The sequence below is a fragment of the Puma concolor genome, chromosome D2 (assembly GCF_028749965.1).
Source record: "Puma concolor isolate L17-30 chromosome D2, mPumCon1.1.hap2, whole genome shotgun sequence".
NCBI classification, from domain to species: Eukaryota; Metazoa; Chordata; class Mammalia; order Carnivora; family Felidae; genus Puma; species Puma concolor.
Genome location: NC_141677.1, coordinates 6,483,578 through 6,496,728, shown reverse-complemented (window position 1 = coordinate 6,496,728; position 13,151 = coordinate 6,483,578). Strand labels below are relative to the sequence as shown.

Below are 13,151 nucleotides of genomic sequence, written 5' to 3'. Positions count from 1 at the left end.
TTATTTTTTTCCAGTGGGTCACCTATGTGTTCCAATATAACGTTGACTGGGTTTCTGATTGGCTCAGATTCACTTGTGATTTTGCATTCCTTGAGATAATTGCTTCTTTCACTAAGAGCCCGTCTTGTCTCCCTGTGTTGTAGTCTAGCATGTGCATCGCTACGGGACCCGGACACGACATGTTCAACAGCACTCAGATTATCGGAGGGATCATATACCAGAGAGCAAAGGTCAGCCACGGGCCGGCCTCTTTCATGTTCATTTAACCTCGTTCTTTCAAATCCACGGGTAGCGCTCCTTACAGAGACGGTAATGGTAAGAGACAGCAGGAGCCCGAGCTGCGCCATGGAGTCTGGAAGCCTGCTGTTCCAGGCCTGCGAGGAAGGCCGCTTCTGAAGGCACAAGACCCCCCCTCTCGGGCTGCCCCTCTGACTTCCCCAAGGAAGTGCTTTTAAAACCAAGGAGGCAGGGAAACATTCTGTTGGGGCCAGAACGCTTGCTTCCGACAGCATGGTGACAGACGGTGTAAGGATTCCAGGTAACACGGTGTCAGACGTGACCAGATGGATCCGGACCCACCGGGCCACCTGGCCACCCTTCACTCCTTCAGCGTCAAGGCCAAGCAGAGCCATTCGCTCCTGCTCTGGGAATTCGATTCAGATGACTTCATAGGCTTCGATAAGGCATAGACTCTCCATTTTACATTTTCTTCTCTTTCCTTTTTAAAACATTTTTTGATGAGGACAGAATCTGGTCTTCAGTGAGATTACGAGGAGTTGCTCTCTGCTTCTCCCTCTGCTAAACTTTGGCTTCCATTTTCCCCCAAATTTTGTGTCAGCTCCTAGGGGGACAGACATCGGATTTTTTTTTAAGTTTATTTGTTTATTTTGAGAGAGAGAGAGAAAGTGTGAGTGGGGAGGGGCAGAGACAGAGGGAGAGAATCCTAAGCAGGCTCTGAGCTGTCAGCACAGAGCCCGGCGTGGGGCTCGAGCCCACGGACTGTGAGATCATGACCTGAGCCGAAGTCGGACGCTTAATCGGCTGAGCCACCCAGGCACCCCAGATATCTGATTGGAAAGACAAAGGATGGGGGGCCTGGGTGTCTCAGTCGGCTAAGTGTCCGACTTTGGCTCAGGTCATGATCTCACAGTCTGTGAGTTCGAGCACCGCGTCGGGCTCTGTGCTGACAGCTCGGAGCCTGGAGCCTGCTTTGGATTCTGTGTCTCCCTCTCTCTCTGCCCTTCCCCCACCTGTGCGCGCGCGCGCGCGCTCTCTCTCTCTCTCTCTCTCAAAAATAAATAAACATTAAAAAATACTAAAAAAGAAGAACAGAAAAGACAAAGGATGACTTCAGGCTGTGGTATCCCCCATAGTTAAATCTCTTCCTTTGCCTGGCTCATTCCTACCTTTGCTGCGTGTGCGTGTGCACACGCACGTGCGTGTTTAAGTAAATATTTTGCTCCAAGGGCTCTAAAATGTTTCAGGAGCAAGTAAGGAAGAGCTAAAGTACCTTTAAAGCCATTAGACAGCAGCCAGCCTAGTTGCTGCACTTCCTGCTTTATTACTGTGGCATCATCAGAGGATTGTTCTAAATGAACAGATTCTATTTAGGGAGGCACCTGTGACACACTTCAGTGTTATTGTCCTGGGCCCGCGAGTCATAGGGGTTCGTCTCGCAGGCTGGAATCTCTTCTCAGCAAGGCACACCTTTGCTTTTCGTCAGAAAGGCGGGCAGCAGCTGGTGTTACCCACGACTCACCCGAGAGCCCCCACGTGGCCGTAGGAGCGAGGATGGGGGCAGAGTGGGGACAGTTAGGTGTCAAACAAAGGGGGCATGTGCTGAGGCGGGACCGGCCTACCGTGTCTGGTGCAGATCAGTTTCCGAATGCGATGTCTCCCATTTCCCTGCAAGGTTAAAAAAAAGCGTCAATTCACCCTGAAGGGAAACAAAACAGAACAGAACATCAAAGCGTGGATGGTGGGTGGGGCAGACGACGTGGGTCGTGAAGTCTTTCCAGCTGTCCTTTGGTGGCAGGGAACTCACTCAGAGAATCCCTGAGGTCGAGCTCTCCTCCTGGCCAGGCCAGTGATGGGCCCACCTACTCCTAATCTTACATTTTCTTGACCGTCTTTCAAGAGAGATGGAGGCCTTTTGGTGCCACAGGCCGTATCCCTAGACTTGCGTGTTTGTGGGGAGTAGACACAGGCCAGTGGTCTCAGGGCCGCCACGAGTCTGGGAAGCGACTGGAGGTGGCAGAGGGACCCACGTGGGTAGTGGCCATTTCTAAGCAGCCAGCAAACCTTGGCTGAGAGATGCTTTTCCAAATTGGTGCTTACGGGGTAATATCCGTACTGTTCATTTTAGCTCTTCTGCTTTCAACAGCGAGCCTGTGTGGGTTTTCTAGGAACTGTATGCCTCGGCCTCCCAGGAGCTGACGGGACCACTGGCCGCGGCCCATCAGTGGGTGAATATGTCCGACGTCACCGTCTGGCTCAACTCCACCCACACAGTAAGTGTCCCTGAGCCACACTGATCGTGCCACGAGGGGAGAGCTCCGGGCTGATCTCGGTACTTAAGGAAGTTTGACTTCTGTTTCTTGTTCTGTTGACCTCTCATCTTTGTGTCCGTTTAAAAATCTTCCCTTTAGGCCCAAACCTGTAAACCTGCCCTGGGCTACAGTTTCGCAGCCGGCACAATCGACGGGTTCGGGAGCCTCAACTTCACGCAGGGTGAGGGGGCATGTCGTGACCTCTGTGGTTCCGGGCTCTGAAGCGTCAGGGCTCTGAAGGGCTTCGCTACAGCCAATACGTTTGTCATTTGTTACTGTCGCCTTTAAACACAGGGGCGGGCGTGCTTTCCAGGTGTGCACGTGACAGCCAGATTTCCCAGGGATGGGTCTCCTGGAACGCAGCTTCCACGGATTCAGATAGAACGGGAGTCAGCTTTTCTTTGCATTTCAGAGTATGGATGGATGTTGCTTTTTTTTAAATTTATTTTTTTAATTTTATTTTTTAAATTTACATCCAAATTAGTTAGCATCTAGTGCAACAATGATTTCAGGAGGAGATTCCTTAGTGCCCCTTACTCATTTAGCCCATCCCCCCTCCCACGTCCCTTCCAGTAACCCTCTGTTTGTTCTCCATGTTTATGAGTCTCTTCTGTTTTGTCCCCCTCCCTGTTTTTGTATTATTTTTGTTGCCCTTCCCTTGTGTTCCTCTGTTTTGTCTCTTAAAGTCCTCATAGGAGTGAAGTCATATGATGCTTGTCTTTCTCTGACTAATTTCACTTAGCCTAATACCCTCCAGTTCCATCCACGTAGTTGCAAATGGCAAGATTTCATTCTTTTTGATGCCGAGTAATACTCCATTGTATATATACAACACAATTTCTTTATCGTTTCATCCATCGATGGACATTTGGGCTCTTTCCGTACTTTGCCTATTGGTGATAGTGCTGCTATAAACACGGAGGTGCGCGTGGAAAGTGCTTTCGTATTTTCTTTTGATTTCTTCCTTGACCGTTGTCAATTTATGATCATGTTGCTTCATTTCCACATATTTGTGAGTTTCCCAAATTTTCTTCTGTAATTTATTCCTAATTTCATTACATTGCGGTTGTAAAACATACTTTGTATTACTTATACCTTTTGACGTTTGCTGGAGTTTGTTTCATGGCCAGCCTATAGTCTATCCTGGACAGTGCCTGTATGCACTTGCACAGAGTGTCTGTTATGTTCTTGCTGCGTGGACGGAGGTATCTGAGGGTACCTGTTAGGTCCACTTGGCTTCTAGTGCTGTTCACCTTTTCTATTGTTGGTCTTCTGACTCGTTGTCCCATCTATTACTGAAACTGGGATTCTTTTTTTTTAAATGTTTATTTATTAGTTTGAGAGAGAGAGAGAGAGAGAGAGAGTAGGGGAGGGGCAGAGAGAGAGGGAGACACAGAACCCAAAGCAGGCTCCAGGCTCTGAGCTGTCAGCACGGAGCCCAATGCGGGGCTGGAACCCAGGAAGCATGAGATCATGACTTGAGCTGAGGTTGGATGCTTAACCAAATGAGCCATATTACTGAAAGTGGGGTTATTAAAGCTCCAGCTATTATTATTGATTGTCTCTTTCTCCCTCCGTTTCTGTCAGTTTTGGCTCATGTGTTTTGGTGCTCTGTTAATAGGTCCATATATGTTTATAAGTGTTATATTTTCCTAATGACATATAGATTCTAAGTTCATAGGTTTCAGAGTTAATGTAACTTTTCCCCAGATTGTTGCTTTCATGTGTGATTTTTTTTTTTTACTCTGTGTGTGTGTGTGTGTGTGTGTGTGTGCGCGCATGCGCGCGTGCGCGGGCACACACATGTGTGGATATTTAGGTGGGGAGTTAAGAGAGGCTCTTTCTTTGGATCACAAGCCAAACAATCAGGGCTTCAAGTTGGAGGTTGACGTTTTTAGTTTCTACAATGGGAAGAATGTGATTTAGTTTGTAAATCTACAGTTAATTATATCATTTTGTTTTTATTTGAAACATGAATGAGGAAGAGCAGTGGAAACAAAACCTTAAGGACCTTGAACAAAATACATTCTTTTATCCTATTGGCCACACCAAGGATCTAATTAAATAATGACTCCTATTTTAGGAAGCACAGGAAATTTTGCCTCTTCTCTTATTCAATCTGTTTGGCACTCTTGGACAACAACCTTCATAACATCTTTGTAATAAAGTCACTGCTGTGCATTTGTCAAAGTGATGACATTTTTTTCAGAGCATTAGAATCAAATTAGTGATAATATTCCTAACAGGGACAACAGTAGGGGATCCATTCTGGGACACTCTTCGGGATCAACTCCTGGGCAAGCCATCTGAAGAAATCAAAAGGTGTCATAAACCAAAGCCAATCCTTCTTCACACTGGAGAGGTAATGAATTTTGACTATGATGGTAAACTTAGCATATTGTTATTTTAAAACTTACGAATTGTCAGAGACAAATGATAGATCGTTACTGACATGGGAGTTCTTATTCAGATTTCACCACATCAAATTTTTAATATTAAAAATGTGTCTTCAGAATCACACTCTAAGGAATAAGAGGCATGATTATTGAATATTGTGACTTAGATTTTGTGATAAATAACTGAAACGATTAAAACAGTGGAAAAGGAAAATTAGATCAACATCTACCTTATTCAGGATTCATTGATGTTGACTCCAGGAAAGGAGTTCAGACACAATTCTCTGCAGAGGAAAACATCTCAGGTCCCATAAAAAAGGACATGTCCATACCTCCATTTTCTCACAATTCAGGCAACATGCTTAACTAAAGCAATATTCTTTTAATACTGCTTTGGACCATGGATTTTCACATTCTGATCGTCAAAACTTGACGTTGGTGTTCATAATGTAAGTTGTTGATGTGGAAAAAATTTTAGAGTTTTTTTCTTCCCCTAATATTCAATTAGAATTCTTCAGGAAGAAGAAAGAGAGGAAAGGAAGGGATAGAGGAAAAGCTTCCACACTAATCTGACTATGGAAAAGGATAGATTGTCTTGGAGAAAACTTGGAAGGCAAGGCAAGACTTGGTAACTGGACTCAAAAGGGAAGTCATTAAGCTAAGCCGTTCCCATGGTGGTAGAATTACTTATTCACCTTGCACACTCCTCTCTGGCTTATCTATTGCACATTGCGATTGTACCATGCCAGGTCCACCAAAAACTTCACGGATGAGAAAGCGAGTTCAGGTCAATGGGGCATTGGCATTGAGATCCATATGTTATGACCAGATAGAATATTGAATACTACCTCATTAATTAGAAAGAAAATCTATGGTAGGAGGAGAAAGCACCGAAAACAGCTGGAAACATTTAAAATCCTTTAATAAAGGGAATTCTCTGAGCATCATCTGTCGCTTGTCCATATAGAGAGCAATATCCTTTCACACAGTTTTCACATTTGGGGTTTTTTAGCTGACAAAACCGCACCCATGGCACCCAGACATCGTTGATGTTCAGATGATCACCGTTGGGTCCTTGGCCATAATTGCCATCCCTGGGGAATTTACGTAAGTTTTCTTTGTTACTTTGTAGTTAAAAATGTAATTATTGGGTATGTGTTTCTGTTGCAATCACTTCTTCTCGGAGGGTGGGGGGTGGGGGGGAGATAATTCTGCGCTGGCTCCTTTGTATCTCACTGTATCATACTCTTTTTTCAGTTTTCCCCACTTGGGATCTTGCAGCAAATTCTGAAACCCTGACCCTCCTTTTATCCCCACGACCAACTCTTCTCTTCCTTCAGCTCTTTGTTCAGATCTCTAACAGAGATGCCAGTCCTGCTGACCCCAGCTCACACTGTCCTTACCACCACCACCAAGTCCCCACAGCATCAGCAGCGGCCTCATCATTACAAGGACTGCCGCAATCGCCTTTTCATCCTTACTCTGTTTTCTGGTCCCTGTAGCCACTGTGGCCATCCCATTTCTTTTATTTGCTTGTTGACCATCTCCCCCCCCCCCCCCCCCCCCGCCACCTACCCTGGAAAGTGAGCTTCATACCCTTGAATCCTTAGCCCTTAGAAGGGGGCCTCTTGGGGCGCCTGGGTGACTCAGTCGGTTAAGCGTCCGACTTCGACTCAGGTCACGATCTCGCGGTCAGTGAGTTCGAGCCCTGCGTCGGGCTCTGGGCTGACGGCTCGGAGCCTGGAGCCTGCTTCTGATTCTGTGTCTCCCTCTCTCTCTCTGCCCCTCCCCCGTTCATGCTCTGCCTCTCTCTGTCTCAAAAATAAATAAATGTTAAAAAAAAATTTAGAAGGGGGCCTTTTATGTGGCAGATGCTGTGTTTTGTTAAGGATTCAATGAAAGAAGGAAACGGTAAATTCTTTGTAGGCAGGAGCACATACACTCTCAACTTGCCTCAGTTCTTGCTAACATCGAACGCAGACAGTACATTTTTTTGGGGTCAACGAATGGAAAATGATCATCGTCTTTGCCAGTGATATTCACGGAGGGCCTTTCCCTCCTCCAAGTCGTCTGTTTTCAGTTGAGGATTTGTTCTGAAGACGGGACAGCCAGGGGGAAAGGGGCTCAAGTTTAGCTCTGCCTCATCACAGAGCTTGCACGCGCCTTACCGTGTTGTGTTAAGAGCCAGGATCCCGCCTGTCTTTCGCCGCAAGTTTTTCTGTGGTCTTTGCATGCTTTTGGAGTCGGGAACCACTCAGATAACTCTGTTTTCTTGACTCAGGACCATGTCTGGACGAAGACTTCGGGAGGCCGTTCAAGCAGTGAGTTAAAAATGAAATAAAAAATGTATACCTTTATATTTGGGGAAGAGAAAAGAATTCCCTAATCCTGCGATCTGATACCTTTTAAATTAATCATTGCTAAGATGCCTAGAGTTTCACACACTTGAAAGTAATGCGTAGAGGGGTGCCTGTGTGGCTCAGTCGGTTAAGCATCCGACTTTGGCTCAGGTCATGATCTTGTGGTCTGTGAGTTCAAGCCCCGTGTCAGGCTCTCTGCTGACAGTTCAGAGCCTGGATCCTGCTTCCCATTCTGTGTCTCCCTCTCTCTGTGCTCCTCCCCCACTCAGGCTTTGTCTCTCTTGCTCTCAAAAAATAAATAAAACATAAACAATTTAAAAAAAAATAAAAAAGGAAGTAATGCGTGGAGGTGAATATGAAATATTAGTGGTATAAAAATAAGCTTAAAAATGAGAAGGAAGCTATAATCTGGTTTAAATATTTTATTGCTGTATTTATCTATTAATAATTTAAAAATTGATAACGGTTTTACAGATCAAATAGTACATAACCCTACGTACCTTAATATCTTGAAGTTCTGTCTAAATAAAATCTAATCCATGTTAGGAATTCTGTATTTTATCTGCATTTATGATTTTCTTCCTATTCAGGAAGGTAGTGTAGATGTTTCTAAAATGACATAATCATACTTAGAGCCGGAAATAACCACTCCGGTCAGCTAGTATCCTTCTATTATGCTTTTTAAGGAAACGGGCTTAGTGTCTGTATTTTAGTAATAAGAAGATTCTATATCTGCAAATTCAACCAACCAGTGAGATGTTCTTAGAGCCGCTGACTTGCCCACAGGTAGTGCAGTTATGGCTCTAACTTTTCCCCAAGGCCTCGTGGGTACTTGCACACAGCCAAACAGTTTTGATCATTAGGAACGAGGTTAAGAGAGTCACCTTACACGAGAGTCACATCTACGATTGCATGTTAAGTATAACTGGGCCGATAGGATACAGTACAGCGAAGAGCAATTTTATCGGGCTCTACCTTTCCCCCACCAGGAATTTGCAACCTATGGGATGCAGAACATGACCGCCGTCATTTCAGGCCTGTGCAACGTGTATACACATTACATTACCACCTTTGAAGAATACCAGGTAAAGTAGCAAAGTTCTCGTCGCTTCAGTGAACTCTACCCTCATCAAGACTGTGGTGGCAAATCCAGGTTTCCTGTCTAGACTTCCTCAAAGGGGTTTTTGAGTGGTGATTTTGTTTTGGGACAGACGAGAGAATGATAAGCCAGAGGTCGTGTTGGGGAGGATTTGTATCTGGGAGTTTGCCCTTTCCAAGTTCAAGTCAGATTTGTATCTGGGAGTTTGCCCTTTCCAAGTTCAAGTCCGAATTCTGGCCTCACTGACCTCCACTTTTTCTGAAATGAGTTGTTTTGTCGGGGGCTTTGGTAATGAGTGTGGGTGCTGGCCATGTCTCAGGAGTCCACGTGGAGGCATACAGTCTACCCCTTGACAAACGTCCAGTGATGCCAACAGTGAGCTCTGTTGACTCTCCTGAAAGTCCCTGTCTTCTAGGAGATCCTGTTGACTAAGGATTCCTAACTGCGGTACACTGGATGGGAATAATTTCCGTTTATCCAGTTTTGCATTTCTCTGTAACCTTTCACTTAGAATTTCCTTCCATTGTGAGTGTACGTTTCAAACAACGATAACACTAGCAGTACCTCTGACTTCGTCACCGATGGGGACCACAGACACGTTTTATATCACCTAGAGTTATTGCAGATTTGGAAACATTTCACTCTCGTTGCTATTTTAAAATTTTTTTTTTTCAACGTTTTTTATTTTTATTTTTGGGACAGAGAGCGTGAACGGGGGAGGGGCAGAGAGAGAGGGAGACACAGAATCGGAAACAGGCTCCAGGCTCTGAGCCACCAGCCCAGAGCCTGACGCGGGGCTCGAACTCACGGACCGCGAGATCGTGACCTGGCTGAAGTCGGACGCTTAACCGACTGCGCCACCCAGGCGCCCCTCGTTGCTATTTTAAAATCACAGTAGTTTGGGGGCTCCTGGGTGGCTCCTTCGGTTGAGCCTCCGACTTCGGCTCAGGTCATGATCTCACAGCTCGTGGGTCCGAGCCCCGCGTCGGGCTCTGTGCTGACGGCTCGGAGCCTGGAGCCAGCTTCCGATTCTGTGTCTCCCTCTCTCTCTGCCCCTCCCCTGCTCGTGTTCTGTCTCTGTCTCAAAAAAAAAAAAAAAAAAAAGAGAGGAATTTAAATGTTTTGTCTAACAGCCTTGACAATTCAGAATAATAGATCTATAAACAGTAACGAATGTAAAAATTCCATTTCTGCATTATGAGTCGGAAGGGAGAGAAGAATATGTGAGAAATAAGAAAAAGAAGTTCACTGGAGGAGACACAGAAGCTATATCAATGTATCATTTTTGAAGAGGAAGGAAGGGAGAGCGGGGTGGGGTGGGTAACCCCAGGGAGAGAAAGGCCCAGAAACAGACAGGAACAAGTATACCAAGAGATGAGGAAAGCATGATTTGAGATAGATAACAAGGAGAGCAGCAGAGAGTTCAAGAAAGATGGGGAGGGGCACCTGGGTGGCTCAGTCAGTTGAGCCTCCGACTTCGGCTCAGGTCATGATCTCACAGCTTGTGAGTTCAAGCCCCGCGTCGGGCTCTGTGCCGACAGCTCGGAGCCTGGAGCCTGCTTCGGATTCTGTGTCTCCTTCTCTCTCTGCCCCTCCCCCAGTCACGCTCTGTCTCTGTCTCTCTCAAAAAATAAAAACAAACATTAAAAAAAATTAAAAATAAAATAAAATCACAGTAGTTATTAGACCTTATTAGTCAGGAAACACAAACATTACTCGTTATTCAATGAAGAAGAACAAACATTATGCTATCACAAAAATGGTCTATGAATGTTGGATTCATGTATTTCAGTCTCATTGGTTTTCTTTGTCAGCCATGTTTTTTATTGTATGCATTTAGAAAACATTTACTCTGAGAGGGGTCCATAGGTCTCAACAGACTGCCAAAGGAGTCCAAAGGCACCAATAGGGTTAGGAACCCCTACTGGCTTCTCTTAGGGACACGCTCCTACAAGGACTAATATTAATTAATTTATTCACTAGTTCATTCCACAGATATGTGTTGTGACAGATACTGTACTAGCCACTATCTGAGCATAACAATAAGTAACAATCTGCCCCTCCCCTCACGATTACTAGGATTTATGGTCTAGCGAAAGACAGAGAACAGCAGGTAATCACATTTCTGTGAGAGGGATCCAACAGGGTGATATGAAAACAGAGAGTGCATTAGTCTATATTGGGCATTTGAGGAATGGAGACTGGCAGATTTTCTGGAAGATGTAACATCTGTGTGAGTTCTTGAGAATGAGTAAGGACTAGTTAGGGAAATAAAATTTAGGGAGGGAGCCGGTATTGGGGAAGCTATGCATGCAAAGGTCCGGGGGGCACTGAGTTGGTACATTTGTGGGGCCATAGTTCGTGGAGGATAGTGAGACAGGGACTAGCTGATGGAGAGGCATGGGTTGATGCAGCATCTTTTATGCTGTGCCCCAGAAAGAAGGCTTTAGAAAACCGAAGTAGAGTTAATTGCAAGGGAGGAGTGTTCTGATCAAATTTGTGATCCAGAAAGGTCACTAGGATGGAAGGTATAGCAAGATCAATTAGAAGATTAAGTGTGGAGGCAGAGAACTGATTGGGAAGCAGTGGTTATGATCCGGGTGAGAGCCAAGGGTTTGGCCACAGTAAAATCAGGAGACCCAGAGGAAAATGAAAGAGTTCAAGAGACGCCAGGTAACGGGAGCTTGGGGATTTACAGGATATAGGATGAGGGAGAGAGAGGAGTCTCTAAGATGTTGGGGGGGGGGTGGCATTCACTGAGCTGAAGAATGTCGCAGGGAGAGGGGGTGCATTTGGAGTGATGGGATCCACTTAAGATTTGATAAGTCTGAGGTTCCTGTGGAAAAACTGAAGGCTTGCAGCTCAGCTAAAGGAGAGGAGATGTATCTGGTTCTAGTTTGTAGCTCCCTGATGGTTAAATGTCCTTCTCAGGTCAGTATCCTCACTATCCATTTTCTCCAGGAGTTCCTGAGATTCTCATTCTCCCTCATTGTTTTTTTTCTCCTGCTGTGCTCCTCGAGGGCAAACATTTATATTACAAGTACTTAACATAGACTTAGGCTCAGGAGCCGTTCCTCTCTTTCAGAGTAGATGGGCTGGTCGTCCAAATACCGGAAGCCGAGAGAAGCCACTGCCTTTAACAAGTAGTTGGTGGGAGCCATTTACTTTAGCCGGGATATGGAAATGTCCACCCTCCATTGTCATGATTAAATCTTGAATGGGGCCAGTTTGAATTATGTGAGATGTCCAGTATCACCCTTCACCAAAGACGTGGGACCTCTGTAAATGGGTCAAGGCATGTAGAACGGTGTACGATTCAGCCCTGCCTCTCCTGCAGGCTCAGCGATACGAGGCAGCTTCTACAATTTATGGACCACATACCCTGTCTGCTTACATCCAGCTCTTCAGAGCCCTTGCTAAGGCCATTGCTACGGTAACCAAAACTCATACGTGTGTGCGTGTGTGTGTGTGTGTGTGTGTGTGTGTGTGTGTCTCAGGGGTGGGGAGATGCGGAGGAAAGCCAAAGAAAACCTTAGCCGCAAATGTTCAGTTTTTTCAAAACCTTCATATTTAAAGAGTTTGTAGTTATGAGGTACCTCTAAGAAATGAAACCGATAGTGAATTCAGATTCAGTTAATACATTTTGGTGGTGACAGCTTTGCTCATATGTATTATCTCATGGTATGCTCATGATCGTCATGTGAATATGGCGGTATCATTCCCCCCCCCACCCCCCACTTTTCAGATAAGCAAATTGGTTTGGAGATGATAGCTCACCGGGCTTACTCTAACTGTAGCTGGGAGTTGAACCAGTGTTCTCGAATCCCGGTGATGATCCTGCCAATGACATCATGAGTTGAGTGGGTCATTCCTTCTGAGATGCCCACTTTCTGTATTGTAGCATCTCTGAAATCGGGGTGCGCCTTCCAATCAGAGGAATCTTATGGTTAAAATTAGTAGCATGTTTTTACTTTCTTGGTGGTTCAAAAACAATAGTTGCTATAATCAATAGAGGCTTAGATGCAATGAAGTACAGCAGGTGCCTTGGAATGTGCATTCGCACGCATCTACCTAGAGTAAGTGCATCTAAACAAGTTTCCTTGAAAGAACTCCACTTATGGACATCTTCTTCTGGGATGCAGTTATTAATGAAACTGACTCTGGTGTCAGAAGATTACTCAACAAGCAGGATAAAGGGCATAAAATAATAAACAGATCTTTATATAATACCCCATAAGCCCCAGTAAAGGCTGAGAAAGAATTGGGGCATAGCACAGACTATAAAGCCTTTTCAAAGGAAGAGCTTGGTCATATCAAGTTGAAACAATGAAACACCTGTTTCTGTGGGTCCAAAAGTTGGATATTGGCAATCCCAGTTTCAGTAGGAGGTATTTACGTAGGGTCTATTTTAATTACCCCGTTATTGTATTATCATAACACTCCTTCAGCTTCAGCTCTGGTACTTTTTTTTCAAAGTAGAACTGCTTTGATTTTCATCATAAAGGCTGTAACTAGTTATAGAATATTCAGATGATACAGCAAAGTAGGAACCCATAACCCACCCTGAGAGATGGCCTCTGTTTTCAGAGTTGTAACTTTCATTTACAACTATACGTCTACTGTTCCTCCCATAGAAATAGAATCTTCAAGTTTTATAGTGATACTTAGGAAGAAAGTGTGGTTCATTTTGTAGACATTTGTGTCACAGTCGATGTTATGCATCTGTATCTAAGATTAGCTCTGCGAT

General features: G+C 45.0%; 1 protein-coding gene across 3 annotated transcripts in view; it reads left to right on the top strand.

Moving 5' to 3' along the window:
- The window catches only part of ASAH2 (N-acylsphingosine amidohydrolase 2), a 100,962-nt gene that overhangs the window by 74,063 nt on the left and 13,748 nt on the right, over positions 1–13,151 (top strand). For 2 of the 3 annotated variants that reach the window (XM_025914983.2, XM_086679499.1), the window contains 8 exons: positions 144–230; positions 2,406–2,510; positions 2,649–2,730; positions 4,796–4,911; positions 5,958–6,052; positions 7,227–7,266; positions 8,295–8,390; positions 11,742–11,837. In XM_025914983.2, coding sequence (XP_025770768.2) covers positions 144–230; positions 2,406–2,510; positions 2,649–2,730; positions 4,796–4,911; positions 5,958–6,052; positions 7,227–7,266; positions 8,295–8,390; positions 11,742–11,837 — 717 coding nt within the window. The remainder of the gene's footprint in view (positions 1–143; positions 231–2,405; positions 2,511–2,648; positions 2,731–4,795; positions 4,912–5,957; positions 6,053–7,226; positions 7,267–8,294; positions 8,391–11,741; positions 11,838–13,151) is intronic. The other variant, XM_086679500.1, reaches the window with a different exon arrangement.